The sequence below is a fragment of the Raphanus sativus genome, unplaced genomic scaffold, assembly GCF_000801105.2.
Source record: "Raphanus sativus cultivar WK10039 unplaced genomic scaffold, ASM80110v3 Scaffold0351, whole genome shotgun sequence".
NCBI lineage: Eukaryota > Viridiplantae > Streptophyta > Magnoliopsida > Brassicales > Brassicaceae > Raphanus > Raphanus sativus.
Genome location: NW_026615671.1, coordinates 22,810 through 41,454, shown reverse-complemented (window position 1 = coordinate 41,454; position 18,645 = coordinate 22,810). Strand labels below are relative to the sequence as shown.

Here is an 18,645-nt window from a genome sequence, read left to right as displayed (position 1 = left end):
TTATGTTTCCAAGCTTTTCCTGAGGTCAAGCTTGAGGGGGAGTATTGAGATGAAGAACCAAATAAATATTGTTGACATGAATACGAATGATGAAGACAAATTAGAAGAATGAATCAAGTTTGCTCAGATCATACAAGACCTTACAACTTGTCTCACATTGAACCAGAAGTGAAGTGTAAGGCAAGCAAGGTCTTATATTAACGAAAGAGTGGAATGAAAGTCTTCTAATGCTCTTATGGACATTGGAGGTCAAGAGAGACGTTGGAGGAAGAGTACAAAGCAATATTACATGTGTTTTTAAGAGATTCAAACTCTTGCACATGTCACTTTCGCTCTTTGGCCTTTTGTGCCTTTGTCTTCTTCTGTCTGCTCTTTGTTTATTCCTTATGTATGTCTTTATATATATGTAACATTGAATCTGAATGAATCAAGGAGAATAATCTCCCTTCTCTCTCTAAAATTTGTCACTCTCTCTCCTCTCTCTCTCTACACTGTCCATAAACATATTCTCTTGTTCTTACTCTGTTCTTTACACAAATCTCAGCTAAACCCAACCATTCTCTTCTTACTCTGTTCTTACTCTCTCTCTACACTGTCCATAAACATATTCTCTTATATTCTCAATTCTAACAGGCTAGGGAAAAATCTGAAGCATATACAACTAAAATTGAAAATCGAACAAAACATGTCAAGCAAACGATGGTCCTGATGTTTACCTAACCATGGGGGAGCAATTGGGATAATTTGCTTTACTAAATTATCCCCAGCCTCGCTCATTGCCTTTTACTCAGCTTCAAAGCTAGATCAAAAATTGAGTTCATCAAAGATTGTAGCTGCAAAATATCTAATCTAAATATAAGAGATTGATCATAAGAGATAGCAAACATGAAAATTTTTTAAAATATGGTTTGTCAAAAAAGATATTAAGTTTTAGAAACATTTGGATTTTTGAGAAACAAATCTTTCGCGCACAGCTTAGATTATCTATTTGGATTTGTTTGTCTACTCCTGGAAGCAGCGGAGGCAACCAACTATGGTCTGTATACTACGACTCAGCCTGAGAGAGTCGAAGGATGACTGAAGGACGCGGGGACGCCGTTTGAGCAACTGCAGAAGCAGAGAGAGATATATTCGAGAAGATGGTCTAAGGTAAGAGGATTCATCAGTTTTTTTAGAGATGCAGATTTACTTGGTTAAAGATGAAGAATATATAAGAGGATTTACTTGGGGAGATGTAGAGTTTATTGTAGATAAAAAGCTAACGTAAAGACAAAGAGTGAAGTTTTGTTATTCAGATTTGTTTGAAACGATGAAAGAACCTTAACTTTACTTAAATGACGACACTTCACAATATTGAGAATTTTCTTGATCTCAAGTGACATAGCCCAATACATAGATACGAAACTCATTATACTCATCAGCCCATTACACTAAAATAGTTATCACACATTTTTTTCCTTACTTTGTTTTTAAGTAGGACTCACCTAATGCTGAATTGGACACCCTTATGAGAGAATAAACTCTATTATTATTATTGTATAGATTTGAGTTAATAAAAAGTAATTGTTGACAAAAAAAGAAGAACTATTTATTGGTTTTGGTTACTAGTATTAATTTAATGGCGGCTGAGATGAGTTAAAAATAACACTTTTGATTCACTTACTTTGGAAATTGTTGATTAGTATTTTTAATTCATTTGGAAAATTTTGTCTGTGTATATCATATAATATTTTTGACTTTTATTATGCAAATATTATGGGTGATTGATTTAAGGAAAATTTTCACAAAATTTGATATTTATTAAATTATGGTCATATTTTATGAGCAACATTTTTGAATAATTCAGGATTTTATATTCTTTATGAAGAACAAATATTATATGAGATTATAACCACATGGAAAACATAAAGTGTTGGATATACGATCTCAGTTTCACTTCCTTCTTATTAAGATAAATATTTATTTTTTATGCTCTGTATATAAGGTCAATTAAAACTTGATTTGATATAATAATGTGCATGGTAGTTAACACAAGTGATATGAAATTCGTTCACTAAATTGATTTATTGGTTAAACCTTGGTAATTAGCATGAACATAAGGATCTCGTTCATACAATAGTTACTAGGTGGATACCCGCGATTTCGCAGGTGCAATATATATTATATATTTACTAAGATATATTTTGTATATTTATTTAAATTATTTGTTTTTCGTAAAAGATAAATATGACTATTTCAATATGTTTTATTATATTATTAATAATTACACTAAATTAGTTATATATGTTTAACTTTTAAATAGCTAAGTTTATGAAGTATAAAGTTTTGATATTTTTAATTTCTAAATAAATATAGTTAAAAGGGATTTTGATAATATTAGTTATTTTAAGAATTAAAATATAATTATTACCTAAAATCTTCAGTTTGTACAAATCATCCTGAATTATTATTTTTACATATTTGTAGAAAAAAGTTGAGAACATAAATAGTATGCTATACTTTTAATCATGTTAATCTAAATAAATGGATTTTTATTAATCTGGGATGGCAGCATGCCTGTTACTTAAAAACGAAAGATGAGACAACGACGAACGTAAAGGATCAAATTTATCTTAACCATCCTAATCTAGGCTGGATTCCTGAGAAACATTGATAACAATCTTGGGCAAAGTTAATTTTACTTCACACTGTTGTTTTACTTTTATTCACATTAGCGGCTTGAGACAAGAGCATCGTGATAATAAAGGAAACTCATCGCAAGAAACATATCCTGATTTGGAAAAGATAAATCCTTTATTTGATTCTTATATATATATATATATATATATATATATATATATATATATATATATATAATATATATACAATATTAATAGAAAAAAAAAAAGTTATTAACATTCTAAAATACCATTATTGTAATTCAGAGTATAAAAAAGCAAAAAAAAAAATTCATTGCTCCCTTTAATTCATTATTTCTGATGTACAAAGTTAGTGTACATATATATTAATAAATGTTTTATCTTCGTTATATAAACAATTATTAAATAATATTTATTAAAGTATCATATTAAATAATTGATCATAAATATAAATCTATATATATAACACTTATTTTACAATAAGAACATTTTTTAAAATATCAATAAGTTCAAATAAAGTGAATATTCAAACATAAATGGTTGGATTTACGATCTCAGTTACACTTTCTTCTAAGTATATTGGCATGAATAATGATATGCTTAAATTAAATCTTAAGCAACTTTTCAGATAACAGTGTCATGATAGTATAACAGTGTCATGATAGTACTTAATGATCGAATCCACATGGACTGAGAATCACATAATAGATTTATGGTTTAAGGTTAAACTAAGAAAGTAAAAAGCAATGAAACGAGCAGTAAATAGATAGGGAAGCTTTAGATCTACGGAAATCAAACATGAGATTCAATACTACACTCAATAGATGCTAAGGGTTTGTTACAAACAATACTATAATTCGAATGAAAAAGTAAGTTACCCAGATCTCTCGCTGAGATAAACTATCAGATGCATAAATATAATCAAACACCAACTCTCGTTGCGTATCTGATGAATCCGAAAAGCATTAAGAATATTACAATGTGTTCAAATAAATTCCTAAACCAACTCTCTATGAGAATATATATTTAGTTCAACACGATTCGGTTTATTTATTGATTACACTCTCTTGTCTTATAATAATCCTATGATTAGTGTTTTAGTTAGGTACTCTAGAAACAGTCACAAAGAGCAATCTTATTGTAGAATATGATGAATAACCCTAGAAATTTTATGATATGCAATTTGAAATTAAGCCTAAAGATAAATCTAACAAGATGATTATAAAGACATGACAACAATAACACAAATCAAGACTTAGTATATAAAACCACATAAGGTCAAAGAATATTCCTGAAGGATTTCTTCTCTCTCTCTCTTAGTCTCAAAACAAAACATAAAAGAAAGCTTAGCCGTCACCAATAGCTTAGAAAATATAACATAGAGTTTAGACACATTATGATCTCTTTTGTAAAGAAGAGAAACTTTGGAGCCATGCTGTAATTAAGGTCTCTTTACATAGAAAAACCCCTGACGCATCTACGCAGTTTTGCATCTCAATAATATTCTCAAATTAATCCTAGAGCAACTTACTCTCTCAAATAAGAGGTTCAGTTGTGGAACTTAGGGATCAAATCCACAAAGACTCTAAGATTACACAATAGATTTATTGTTTTTGAAGTAATGCTAGACAGTAATGATTTAAAGTAATAAATAGCAGGGCGAACAAGGTAGTTGTTCAATTGATTGATTTGAGGTTGTAAAAGCAATTTAGGAAACCATCTAGATTCAGGTAAACTTTTAGGTATGATAAGTATGCAAACTAATTAGGTTATCAGGGATTTATAACTATTAATTATTCTCAAACTCAAACTGAAGTTATAATCTATCAAATTTTGTATATAATGATTATCTAATCTTAGACCTTGGAATCCAACTCTCGTAAGCGAGTCCTAAGGGAGTGTTGATCGATGTTTCCTTTGGATTACCGATCAATGTATCCTATGGAATGTTGATCAATACTACTACTAGCAAGCTTTAGCGAATGAGTTTGATATGTTCTCTAACCACCTAGATCAGCCCTCGTATGTATCTAGCTAATAAGAGCAACTAGTTTCAATTCAGGCAATAGACCAAGCTCTCAGTTGCGCCAATCAAACCTAAGATTTAAGTTTAGGGTTTTCAATCCTAAGCAGTAAGAACAACTAGATGAAGAACTAATTAAATCAGGCTAGCAACATGTTAAATTCAGCAAACCATAAATCACCATTTGAAAACCCTAAATCTAACAAGAGAACTACTCAGACCTATTCATAAGAAACATTATGATGGTTTAGATAATACTGCAATATACTAATAAAAGAACAAAGTAGAGTAAAGAAACAAAGGAGTTCAAGATCTTCCCTCTCTTAAGGTGTTTAGATCTCTCTCTCCAATCCTAAGCTCTCTCTCCACAATAAAACAAGTATAACCATCAACAATGGCTTAGAAAACAACAAAATATGGTTTCTAGTCTTGCAGGGGCATTCTGGTAATTTGTGGTCACTTCTGGGTTTAAATCGGTCATAAAATAGACTCGGTCCATCTTCTGGGATCACCGTCGATCGACACCATGGGTGCACCGTCGATTGACATTCCTTCATCTCCTCGACAACTTCATCTCGCGAGGCAGACGCACCACTCTTCAGTAAAACAGACATGCTTTAAATCTAACTGTTGGGTTGACCTCAAACTGGTGGCAATGGAAAGCTAACTCAAAGATCTATCTTGTGTCAAAAGATAAGCTATATTGCACTGTGGGAAGGTTTCCATCCATTGATAAACTTCAAATGTATTTGGGCAGTTCTGCACCTCAAAAAACTCCAGAAATCACCATAGTTCTCCAAAATACACCTAAACCTGAAAAGACTCTAAAACAGAATCCAAAAACATATAATAGACTCTAATTAGGTCATATTCCATGGTCTAAATATGGTAAAATCCATGGAATATCAACTCCCCCAGACTTGTCCATTTGCTTGTCCTCAAGAAAATCAAACATGCAAAACGAAAGTCAATTTGTCATCGCAAAGCCTTAGTCCGAGAGTAAACCTAGGTCTTGCCCTAAACCCAGCCTTGCTGGTACTTAACATCTCACAGACATAGTATTAACACCCGATACGAGATCCCAAAACTTGTCTCTTTACTTAAGTATATCCGTTTCACGAACCTTCGCGTAAATCAGTAAACCGCGAAAAATCTCGCTTTGTACAATCAATGGATACGGTGATCATCTGAGAGGCAGGAATGGGACGACAACTCACACCCTGTCCTTGTAAATTCGATAAACGGAAGTTCTCTCGATTTATAAAAACCACGATTTTATAGATTTGAGCAAAATATTTTTTACAGGCCAAACTTGGCCAAAGTAAAAAGCCTCTGAGGCTACTCTTGCGGCCGACAAAGATCCAATACGAAATACCATCGACAGGAACATGCTCGAAATTCACTACACTACACATAACTAGACAATAAAGTCTTGCTGGAAAACAAGTCGTAAAGATCTTAAGCTCCAAGACGAAATATGAATGGCTTGATCCCTTTTGACAAAGAGTACGTAGGCAGCTTCATCAAGCGCAGCCCCAATCTTATAAGATTCCACTCTTCTTAGAGTGAACGTACAACTTTCAACGGACATTTTCAACCGTTAAGTCCGCCTAACTTGAATAACTTGTCTTATCACACGCTAGAACCTTGCATCTACGATTGATATCACTCAGATTACCCTAACAAGTGATCTTACTCTCTCAAATAAGAGGTTCGATTGTAGTACTTAGGGATCGAATCCACAGAGAGCTAGGGTACACACTAAACTATAGATATTAAGATTTAACTAGGCAAATAGTTATAAAGCAATAAATATGAATGCAATAAATAAATGGAAGCAAAGTGAACAAGGCAGTTGTTCTTATGTAACCAAGAGTTGTTTGATGGAAGAATGGTAACTAGATCTACGGTTTCTATTCAGGCTGGAATTATAATGATATAGATACTAAATTATGATATTATAGAACTCAACTATAAGAATAACAGATCAACTCTCATTGTATAGGTTATCTATTACTAGATCCAATGATCTCACCTGTCGGGATGATCAATTAGAAAGTGTCGATCGATGACTCTATAGGAGTATAGATCGATACACCTTTCACTCCGTCGATCGATTATTCAATAGGGATAACGATCGACGCGCTTCTAGTAAGCTTAATGCGCGGGTTGAATATATGTTCGCTAGGGTTTCTAAACCAGCTCTCGCTGTTATCTAGCAATCCTACCTCAGAGAAGACAAGTCAGATAAGAGACCAAACTATCGCTTGTGCCTAATGATTCTATGATCAAGTTCAAGTTAATTACTCAAGAACAAGCATTAAGAACAGTCTCAATGATTAATATCACAACTTAGCAATTCTATATTTGGGGCTAATCCCTCATAACCTATCTGAACCTTAAACCTAACAGGTGGATCTACTCAGACATGATAGTTATCACAGAAATCATAGATGAGTAGATGAAATTGCAATAGAATAAATATAGAAACCAAAGGAGTTCCAAGAGGACTCTGAAGGAGTTCCTCTCTTCTCTCCTAAACTAAGAAAAATGAATCAAAAGAAAGCGTAGAAAGCGTAGCCGTCATTAGTGGGTTAGAAATAACATAAATAGGGTTTCTGGTCGTCAATGGTATTTTGGTAACTTTGTGGTGACTCCTGGGCTTCAGTAGATCATGAAAAATACTCGGCCCACATTCTGATGTCCCTGTCGATCGACATGCAGTGTGCTGCATCGATCGACATACAATCCTCTTCTCGACAGCTTTCTCTCGCGAGGCAGACTGATCACTCTTCAGTAAAACATGCATAACTTCTGCTACAGGATGCGGATTGACCTCAGACCGGTGGCATTGGAAAGCTAACTCAAAGCTCTATCTTTTTTCACAATATGGGCTAAATCCAACGGTGGGAAGGTCTCCATCGAGAGCTAAACATCTGAAGCGTCTGTGGAGTTCTGCACTTGGGAAAGACTCCAAAAGGCACCAAAATCACCATATATCTCCAAATCGTCCATGAACCTGTAAATAATCTAAATAGACTCCAATACATAATAAATAGTATCTATAACACTCTTATACCATGGGTAAAAATGAGTAAAATCCATGGTATATCAACTCCCCCAAACTTACCCTTTTGCTTGTCCTCAAGCAAAACAAATAGGTAGTCTCTCTGAAAGAGGTTTGAAAACAGCAGGGACTCAAAGGATTTTAAAAACTCAGTTCATCATCTCTCTAGTAGTGCAAACCAAATCATTAAACATCATAACCTTAGAAGCACATTATACAATATCCTAGTATAGCAACCAAATTCCACTAGTTCCACAAGCTAACAGATCCTGTCTGACAATTCCCTCTACTAACCTCATTTCTTGCATAAAAATAAAAGTGTAGGCTTTACCTTGGGAGTATCGATCAAAAGACACATGGATTCAACTCAAACAAGTTTCTGAAACACACATGTAGTCTTCTATGATCCCTTTCTCCCCTCATCTCTCTTCTCTGAATCTCTTATTAGTTTCAATTTCAACAGGTTTCGATGCCAACACAGGTCATCTAGTCTATCTCATTGACATTCCATTTGTAACTCATACATTTTGACAAAGTGTATCGAATAATGGGGTCACGGGTAATTTACCTATCCCTCGTTTCCACAATGTGTGATCATCCTTGAGATTTAGAATAATGGGGTCGCAGGAGAAACTCCTACCCCTCTGTCTCTCAAGAAGTCATATCAATCTTTTATAACATAAAACTTAGATCTTTGAGATGCCGAAGAGAGAGAAGGAAGGGAACCAGAAGCACACAGACTTTTTACCTTCCATACTTGTAAGAGGACTCATATCCCTTGTATACCAAGCCTCAAGACAAGCAAATCAAGTCAGTATTAGGTTGAAGGTCAGCTTTGGTTCTTTCAAACAATCTCAGCAAGTGCAAACATAGTTGACAGGTTGATCCACTTTAGTATCTCTAGTACTTTCTGCAGTTAGTAAATCTAAGACTGGTCTAAAGAGTGGTTAGACGACAAATAGTAAATCGATTAAGATTATATTCTCTTCTTGACTCAATAAAAACTTTTTGAAAACATTTTAAATAAGACTCATAAAGTAGATAATCGTTAGTAATCCCCCTAGACTTAAATTACACTATCCCCAGTGTAACACAGTCGGTGGTATGAAAAACATAAAGTATAAGTACGAAATTTAACAAATTAGAACGTTATACCTGACCGAAATTGTATCGATCGATGTGGGTTAGTGCACGTCGATAGTGGCTGATTTGATGATGTCGATCGATTTCGACATGGTCTTGTCGGTCGATTCTGCTGGCAAACGTCTACTCGGGTCTTTTTTTTTTATAATAACTAAAATACAATATCAGTAGAACCTCTCTCTGACTTAAACAACATTGTCTCCAATGCTATACAGTCTAAGATTGACGGGAAAATAAATCTAAGTACCAATTTTAACAAGGTTTCGCGAGTATACATGCCATTGATGTGAGTATCGATCAACACAGTTAACAATGCTCATGAAGCTCTGTCAAGTGACACCGGCTGGTTGTCCATTGATGCTGGTGCAGAACTCAGGAACCTTGGATCCTTTTTTTCCTGATGAACAGTATTTTGCTACAGTAACTCTGCTACAGTGTCGATCGATTTGCTTGCTACAGTATCGATCGACCCCGCTACAGTGTCGCTCGGCACTGTTGCTACAGTGTCGGGCGTACTGTTCATCATCTTTTTTTTTTGTACCTGCAATAATTTAAAACAAAAATCAGTAGTCATTAGCTTGACTTTTGGAGGTCTAACTTAATCGGGATGAGGATGTGAACTTGCTCCAAAACAAGTTTCTATGTCTCTCTTCCTCATTTGGTTGATGCAGTTGATGAAAGCTCTTGCAGACGCTTCCCCTTTGTGTCTCAGTTTTGGATCAGATAGCACTCTAACCTTAGCAAAAGAAACTGGACCTCCTCTGCAGCGCACTCTACACTCAAGACTTTCTTCTTGACACTGAGAAGGGACTAGTGACAGGAAATCTGCATCTTCTCTCTTTCTCTTTTTCTTCTTCTTTGTCCTGGTCCTTCCCCCAGACTTAGACTTTTCAGTCCCATTCGGTTCTGAATTTTGTAAGTTGTCGACCGATGCTTGAGGTCCCTTATCGATCGATTCTTGAGACAGACTGTGATATGATTCCAGATCATGTCAAGAAGAACAAGGACCAACCAGCTGAAGAAGAAGATGCCTTAGACCTTTCTAAAGGTCCCGTGACTCGTGCAAGATCAAAGAAGCTCAAGGAAGCTATTGGAGGCTTAATCAGAAAGTCTTTGAAGAAAGAAAGTCTTGAAGGAAGCTTGATACTTCAAGACCCACTCATCACCATTCAAGTCATCATACCATCAAGCTGAGTATCATCTAGGCTAGCAAGAGAAGTGTGCTCTTTTCATGTCTTAGTTTTTGTCCCATTGGGTTTTGCTAAGATAGGTTTTTAACGAGGCCTTGTCTTGCTATTTCAAATCACCTAGTATGATACTCTCGGACCAGACTACATTATGTATCTTATTCTATCTTAGACTATGCTTTTTATTTCGTTTACACAAGTCAAAGGGAGCCTGTTCCTTTATGACTATTAGTTGTTTCCGAGACCTTGTGCATGTACAAGGCTCTCACTATATATTCTGGTCGAGCAAGTCTAATAAGATCATCATCTTTTAACCTAAAAACCTTTCTCTTCTCTTATTGCTATCAACAAGAGTTCGAGAGTTCTGGTGTGTCATATCCAGAGTCTAAGGACTTCTCCTTTAGTGTGTCATATCTAAAGTAGTCGTCCAGGAGTATCAAAGAGTCATCCGCATCTCTTTGTGTCACCAATCGCATCCACAAGCCTTGGAAGATTGAGTTTTGATTCATCTTTGCAAGGATCTATCCAATATCATCCAGAGTTCATCCTAGGGTCGTGTTAAGTGGTATCAGAGCAGCTCTGGATAGGGAAGTTTCGATCTTTTGCTGTTTTCAAATAAGAACCCTTCAACTTCTTTTGAATACATCGATCGATCTGTGTTCTTTGTTGTGTTATTTCAATAGATCTGTTCGTTTCAATATCTATTGTTGTTGTTTGAATCAAATCCTGATAGATCTAAGAAGTTTCATCATATTTGATCTTAATCTGTTTCGATTTCGTGTGATAAAAGTTATCAAGTTTTGATCTTTTCAAATTGTGTTGCCTTAGATCGCAAGTTTTTCCTTTTAATCAAAGTTGTTTCCTTTTTAAATTTTCTTGAACATCTTACTTGTTTAGATTGTTTCTTTGTTTCAGGTACCAATGGGGAATGAGACAGATGAGGAAGCAGAACTTGTAAGAAAGAGTAAGCTACTAAGGGAGGAGATGACAGAACAGTTGAAGCAAACTCTGATCACTACTGTGGCTGATATGATCAAGACTAGCATCACGGGTCTTCGTGATGAGATAAGACAAGAGCTACGACAAGCTACTGGTCAGGGCCATAGTAATGAATCTAGAAGAGACAGAAGAGGTCAGAGTCCACATAATCATCCTGAACCAAGGAGAGATCGTAGAGAGCATGCTGAATCTCATGAAACAGACAACTACTATGAGCGTCACCGGTCTGAACTCAGTGGATCTTCTTCATCAAGAGGTAGTAGGAGAAGGCAGAGACGTGATCATGATGAAAGAAGGACTCAGAGAGATGAGTTCAATGGATTGAAGATCAAAATTCCTCCTTTTCATGGCAAGGTTGATCCGGATGCTTACTTGGAGTGGGAGAAGAAGATTGAACTAGTCTTCAATTGCAAACACTACACCAACGCTCAAAGAATCCAAATTGCAGCTACTGAGTTCCATGACTATGCCTTGAGTTGGTGGGATCAATTGGTAACTAGTAGAAGACTCAACCAAGAGTATCCAGTTGAATCTTGGCAAGAGATGAAGTCTCTTATGCGCAAGAGGTTTGTGCCTAACCATTACCACAGAGATCTACATCAGAAACTAAGAAGACTCACGCAAGGTTCCAAGACTGTTGAGGAGTATTATCAAGAGCTAGAGTTGCTGATGTTGAGAGCTAGTATTTCAGAGGACAGAGAAGCTACTATGGCAAGATTCCTTGGAGGGCTAAACCGTGAGATACAAGACAATGTTGAGATGCAACACTATGTGGAGATAGAAGAGATGTTGCATAAAGCTATCTTGGTGGAACAGCAGCTTAAGAGAAAGAGTCACTCACGTGGTAGCTTTGGTTCCACACGATTCCAACATTCAAAAGAAGATAAGTCTAGCTTCCAAAAAGAAAGTAAGCCTCAGCCTAAAGAAGAACCGAAACCTGCTAGCATCTACAACAAAGATAAAAGCAAGGTTGAAACAACTAGTTCAAGAGCCAGAGATGTCAAGTGCTTCAAGTGTCAAGGTCGTGGTCACTATGCCAATGAATGTACCAACAAAAGGGTAATGATACTGCTTGATAATGGCGAGTTTGAATCTGAAGCTGAGAAAGAAGATCATACTAAGGATCAGTCTGAAGAAGAGTATGAAGAAGAGCCGGTCAATGGAAGGTTACTAGTGGCAAGGAGAAACCTTAGTCTTCAAACTAAGACCGAAGAGCTTGAGCAAAGAGAGAACCTATTCTACACACGGTGCTTGGTACAAGGAAAGGTCTGCAGCCTCATAGTTGATGGTGGTAGTTGTGTCAACGTTGCGAGTGAAACCATGGTTCAAAAGCTTGGATTAAAGGTTCAGAAACATCCAAAACCCTATAGACTCCAGTGGCTCAATGATGAGGGCGAGATGAAGGTCTCTGATCAGGTTCTAGTTCCCTTATCCATTGGAAAATATGAGGATGAGATCTTGTGTGACATTTTGCCTATGGAAGCAAGTCACATACTGCTGGGAAGGCCTTGGCAATCTGACAGACGTGTAGTTCATGATGGCTTTACCAACAAGCACTCCTTTGAGTTTAAAGGCAGAAAGACAGTACTAGTGCCACTATCTCCAAAAGAAGTACATCAAGATCAGCTGCAGCTTCAAAAGAAAAAGGAGATTGATCTTAAACCGACTCAAACCAAGCAACACAACTTCTATGCCAAAACTGGTGATATCAAGAGATCTCTTCACTCTAATCAATCTATTCTCTTATTCATCTACAAAGAATCTCTCTTGAATCTAACTGATTTTGCACCGGTGTACCCGAGTGAGATGATGTCTCTTTTACAGGAATATGATGATGTGTTTCCAGATGATAGTCCTACAGGGTTGCCACCAATACGTGGGATTGAGCATCAGATTGACTTTGTACCTGGATCCACACTTCCTAACCGACCTGCTTATAGAACCAATCCAATAGAAACCAAAGAGCTACAAAGACAAGTAGATGAGTTGATGGAGAAGGGTCACATCCGAGAGAGCATGAGTCCTTGTGCTGTTCCTGTCTTACTAGTACCCAAGAAGGATGGGAGCTGGCGCATGTGTGTTGATTGTAGAGCAATCAACAATATCACGGTGAAGTATCGACACCCTATCCCTAGACTTGATGATATGCTTGATGAATTGCATGGTTCTAACATCTTTTCTAAAATTGATTTAAAGAGTGGCTATCATCAGATTAGGATGCAAGAAGGTGATGAATGGAAAACTGCATTTAAAACTAAACATGGATTGTATGAGTGGTTAGTTATGCCATTCGGATTGACAAATGCACCTAGTACATTCATGAGGTTGATGAATCATGTGCTTAGATCATTCATAGGTTCATTTGTTGTAGTTTACTTTGATGACATCCTTGTCTACAGCAAGAGTTTAGAAGAGCATATAGTTCATCTTAGGTCTGTTCTTGATGTTTTGAGAAAGGAAAAGCTTTATGCTAACCTTAAGAAATGCACCTTTTGTACGGATAACTTGGTCTTTTTAGGCTTTGTTGTGAGTGCAGATGGAGTTAAGGTTGATCAAGAAAAGATAAGAGCCATACAAGAGTGGCCCATTCCTAAGACAATCAGTGAGGTCCGGAGCTTTCATGGTCTTGCTGGCTTCTACAGAAGATTTGTAAGGGATTTCAGCACTCTTGCAGCCCCACTAACCGAAATCATCAAGAAGGACGTAGGCTTTAAATGGGAAGAAGCACAAGAAGCCGCCTTTCAATGCCTAAAAGAGAAGCTTACTAATGCTCCCCTTCTTATACTTCCAGATTTTAATAAAACTTTTGAGATAGAATGTGATGCTTCCGGTATAGGTATTGGTGCTGTCTTGATGCAGGATAAGAGACCTATAGCTTACTTCAGTGAGAAGCTCGGAGGAGCTACACTCAACTATGCAACATATGACAAGGAGTTGTATGCACTTGTGAGGGCTCTACAAACTTGGCAACACTACCTTTGGCCTAAGGAGTTTGTGATACACACGGATCATGAGTCTCTTAAGTACTTAAAGGGTCAAAACAAACTCAGCAAGAGACACGCCAGATGGGTTGAGTTCATAGAAACATTTCCTTATGTCATCAGGTACAAACAAGGTAAAGAAAACATAGTTGCTGATGCTCTCTCCCGAAGGTATGTTCTCTTAAACACTCTAGATGCTAAACTCTTAGGATTTGAGCAATTCAAAGAGATGTATGAAACTGATCTTGACTTTAAAGAAGCTTATCTATCTTGTGAAAAGATTGCTAAAGGTCACTACTTTAGGCATGAAGGATATTTGTTTTATGATAATCGCCTATGTGTACCTAACTGTTCTATGAGAGAGTTGTTTACTAGGGAAGCTCACGGAGGAAGCTTAATGGGACACTTTGGTATTGCCAAGACTCTTAAGGTTTTGCAGGATCATTTCTTTTGGCCTCACATGAAGAAAGATGTAGAGAAGATATGCCAAAGATGTGCAACTTGCAAACAAGCTAAGTCCAAAGTTCAGTCTCATGGTTTGTATACTCCTCTCCCTATTCCTTATCACCCATGGAATGACATTTCTATGGATTTTATTGTTGGATTGCCTAGGACTAGAACCGGAAAGGATTCAATCTTTGTAGTTGTCGATAGGTTCTCCAAAATGGCTCACTTTATTGCTTGTCACAAAACTGATGATGCATTGCATGTTTCTAATTTGTTCTTTAAAGAGATAGTTCGTTTGCATGGCATGCCTAAGACCATTGTTTCAGATAGAGATACTAAATTCCTTAGTTACTTTTGGAAAACTTTGTGGTCTAAGCTAGGAACTAAGTTGTTGTTTTCTACTACATGTCATCCGCAAACTGATGGTCAAACTGAGGTAGTGAATAGAACATTAGGAACTCTCTTGCGTGCATTCATCAAAAAGAATTTGAAGTCTTGGGAAGAACATTTGCCTCATTGTGAATTTGCATACAATCATGCTGTGCATTCTGCTTCTAAGTTTTCACCCTTTGAAATTGTTTATGGGTTCAATCCCACTTCTCCTTTGGATCTAATGCCTTTACCTGAGTGTGCTAGAGTTAGCTTTGATGGAAAAAGAAAGGCCGAGATGGTGCAGGAGATCCATAAGCAAGCACGCCACAACATTGAAGAGAAAACAAAGTTGTATGCTAAGCATGCAAACAAAGGCAGACGTGAGATGATCTTTGAAGAAGGAGATCTTGTTTGGGTTCACCTTAGAAAAGAAAGATTTCCAAACGAAAGGAAGTCCAAGCTAATGCCAAGGATTGATGGACCATTTGAGATCGTGAAGAAGCTTAGCAACAATGCCTACAAGCTTGATCTAAAGGGAAGGTATGATGTGAGTAATAGTTTTAATGTTGCTGATTTGGTTCCTTTTATTGCAGATGATCCAGATTTGAGGACAAATCCTTTTCAATAGGGAGGGAATGATATGATTCCAGATCATGTCAAGAAGAACAAGGACCAACCAGCTGAAGAAGAAGATGCCTTAGACCTTTCTAAAGGTCCCGTGACTCGTGCAAGATCAAAGAAGCTCAAGGAAGCTATTGGAGGCTTAATCAGAAAGTCTTTGAAGAAAGAAAGTCTTGAAGGAAGCTTGATACTTCAAGACCCACTCATCACCATTCAAGTCATCATACCATCAAGCTGAGTATCATCTAGGCTAGCAAGAGAAGTGTGCTCTTTTCCTGTCTTAGTTTTTGTCCCATTGGGTTTTGCTAAGATAGGTTTTTAACGAGGCCTTGTCTTGCTATTTCAAATCACCTAGTATGATACTCTCGGACCAGACTACATTATGTATCTTATTCTATCTTAGACTATGCTTTTTATTTCGTTTACACAAGTCAAAGGGAGCCTGTTCCTTTATGACTATTAGTTGTTTCCGAGACCTTGTGCATGTACAAGGCTCTCACTATATATTCTGGTCGAGCAAGTCTAATAAGATCATCATCTTTTAACCTAAAAACCTTTCTCTTCTCTTATTGCTATCAACAAGAGTTCGAGAGTTCTGGTGTGTCATATCCAGAGTCTAAGGACTTCTCCTTTAGTGTGTCATATCTAAAGTAGTCGTCCAGGAGTATCAAAGAGTCATCCGCATCTCTTTGTGTCACCAATCGCATCCACAAGCCTTGGAAGATTGAGTTTTGATTCATCTTTGCAAGGATCTATCCAATATCATCCAGAGTTCATCCTAGGGTCGTGTTAGACTGTCGGCCGATGTTGAAAACTGAATGTCGATCGATGCTGGTCCTGGTTTTGCAGGCTCGCGAATTGCATTTGTTGTAGGCGCTGGAACTTCAAACATCTCTATGCATGAAATAAACTCTTTACTTTTCTTCTTCTCCACAGTATCATAGAAGATAGTTTCATCAACATTAGTCAGACACATCTTATTCTTCTTAAGATCACAAACTGCCCCTACTGTAGCCAAGAAGACTCTTCCAAAAAGAAGGGAAGATGTGTTGTCTGATTTGAACTCCACGACATGAAAGTCCACAGGAATAGTGCATTCCCCTATCTCCACCTTAACATTCCTAATCATGCCTGCTGATTTTGCTTTGGAGTTATCCACAAAAGTGAAACTATCTTTTGAAGGTTCCATCTTAAATCCTAATACTTCAGCAGTATCTATAGCCATGAGGCTGATTGCAGATCCAGTATCGCATATGGCGTTTGGTAAATCGTGGCTATGTATAGAGCATGAAATCAGAAACCTTCCAGGATCTTGTTCCTTCTTTAGAGTCCTCTTAGGCTTACGGTAGACCTTGTTGAATAATATCTCCATGTCCTTTTCTGTCTCTCTGCTCCGTCTCTCTGCTCTCTCTGAAGAAATTACCAAGTCTGTACTTATAATAGGCCTCCTCAAAAGTCATACCCTTAGGAACTCTCTTCACCATCTTGTGAAATCCATCAAGTTCAACTTTGTTAGCTTCTCTCCTCAGGTGTTTGGGAACATAGAGTTTCCTAGCTTTCGACCTCTTGCCAATCTGAATCTCTTCTTTCGTTGCCCGTCGTTCCATGACAGGTTTATGTCCGCCCATTTGGTGTCGATCGATAACAGGTGGCTGTCGTCGATCGACACTCTCAACGAAAGAAGTTTCAACTAGAGTCAATTGCTTTTGGTCTAGTGCATCAACATGTTGTTGTTTGGTCTTCTCCATTGTTTTTAAGCAAACTGGCTTTTGCGATGGGTTGCGAGTTGCATTCAAACCGTGGGCATAAGGGTCTGGTAAACACACTAGATTTGTAGTGAGCCGCTGTCGATCGACCTTTCCCGTGGAGGTCGATCGATGCCGTTTTGTTTGTGTTGCTCGACGTCATCTGTTTTAGCATGGTACGGGATGGGTGGATGTGGGTGTTGAGCAGAGAAATCTGAGTGGCTCTGAATTTGAACAGTACTGCATGACCCTAAAAGTGGTGTCGATCGATGTTCAGCTGATGGTGTAGATCGACATAAGTACGAGCTACCATGGACTTGCAACTTTCGACTAAAAAGACTTCTTCTTCCAACTTCTCATGTTTTATTACTTCCCTCAAGTAGTTATCCCATCTGGAATTGACTGCTCTTCCCAATCGGGATGAATAATGTCACGATGAACAGTATCCCGATGAACAGTTTCTGGGTGAACAGTGTCATGATGAACAGTGTTTTGATGAACAGTATCGCGATGAATAGTGTCGCGATGAACAGTATTTCAGTGAACAGTGTCGTGATGAACAATGTCGATCGATACTGGATGAACAGTGTCGATCGATACTGGATGAACAGTGTCGATCGATATCGGATGAACAGTATCGATTGATGCGGGATGAACAGTACCTCGATGAACAGTACTCGGATGAACAGTACTCGGATGAACAGTACACGCGTGAACAGTACCCGCGTGAACAGTAATCCGATGAATAAGACCAGGATGAACAGTAATCGGATGAATAGTAACCGGATGAACAGTACCCATGTGAATAGTACGGAGTGAACAGTGTCGTTTCTTTGAAGAAAATTTTCTTTTTTCATAGTTTTTGCAATCTGAGAAATTTGAGTGCACAACATTTTGAAACGGGTATCGATGATGTCTATCATTCCGTTCACCTCTTTGCAGAGAGAATCCAAATGCAAATTAAGCTCCTCAGTGATCTCCTGCTGTTCTTTCAAGCGCTCCTCTAGCATAAATTTCATCTCTTCTAAATTGTATTGATCTTCATCCTGGTATATAGCATGCTCCACAAATGAGACTTCATGTACAGAACCAGTCTCAGCCTCAATTATCTTGTTGTCATCCTTTACAGCTGATTTTATCCTGTGCATATCTAGATTTTTGGCACTGGTGCTGGACGCCAAGCTCTCAATCAGTCTCTTAGCTTCCTCTGAAGTCCTTGTTCTAAAGTTCCCCTCGCTTGCAGTGTCCAGCATTACATGATATTGCACATCAATACCATTGCAGAACTTCATCAACAGCTGAACCTCCGTAAAACCATGATGTGGACAGTCCCTTTGGTAGCTCCTGAACCTCTCCCAAGAGCTTCTGAAACCTTCTATAGGTCCCTGAGAAAATGTCCAAATTTTATCTCTTATTTCTTC

The 18,645-nt window shown here is 37.4% G+C and overlaps 1 protein-coding gene across 1 annotated transcript; it reads right to left on the bottom strand.

The window, feature by feature from the left end:
* Positions 1–16,257: 16,257 nt before the first annotated feature.
* LOC130501960 (uncharacterized) lies at positions 16,258–17,227 on the bottom strand. The gene is made up of 2 exons (XM_056996773.1): positions 16,824–17,227; positions 16,258–16,753 (listed from the first exon to the last, which is right to left on the bottom strand). Exons 1-2 carry the CDS (start codon positions 17,225–17,227, stop codon positions 16,258–16,260), a joined length of 900 nt encoding a protein of 299 aa, XP_056852753.1.
* Between the last annotated feature and the right edge of the window lie 1,418 nt (positions 17,228–18,645).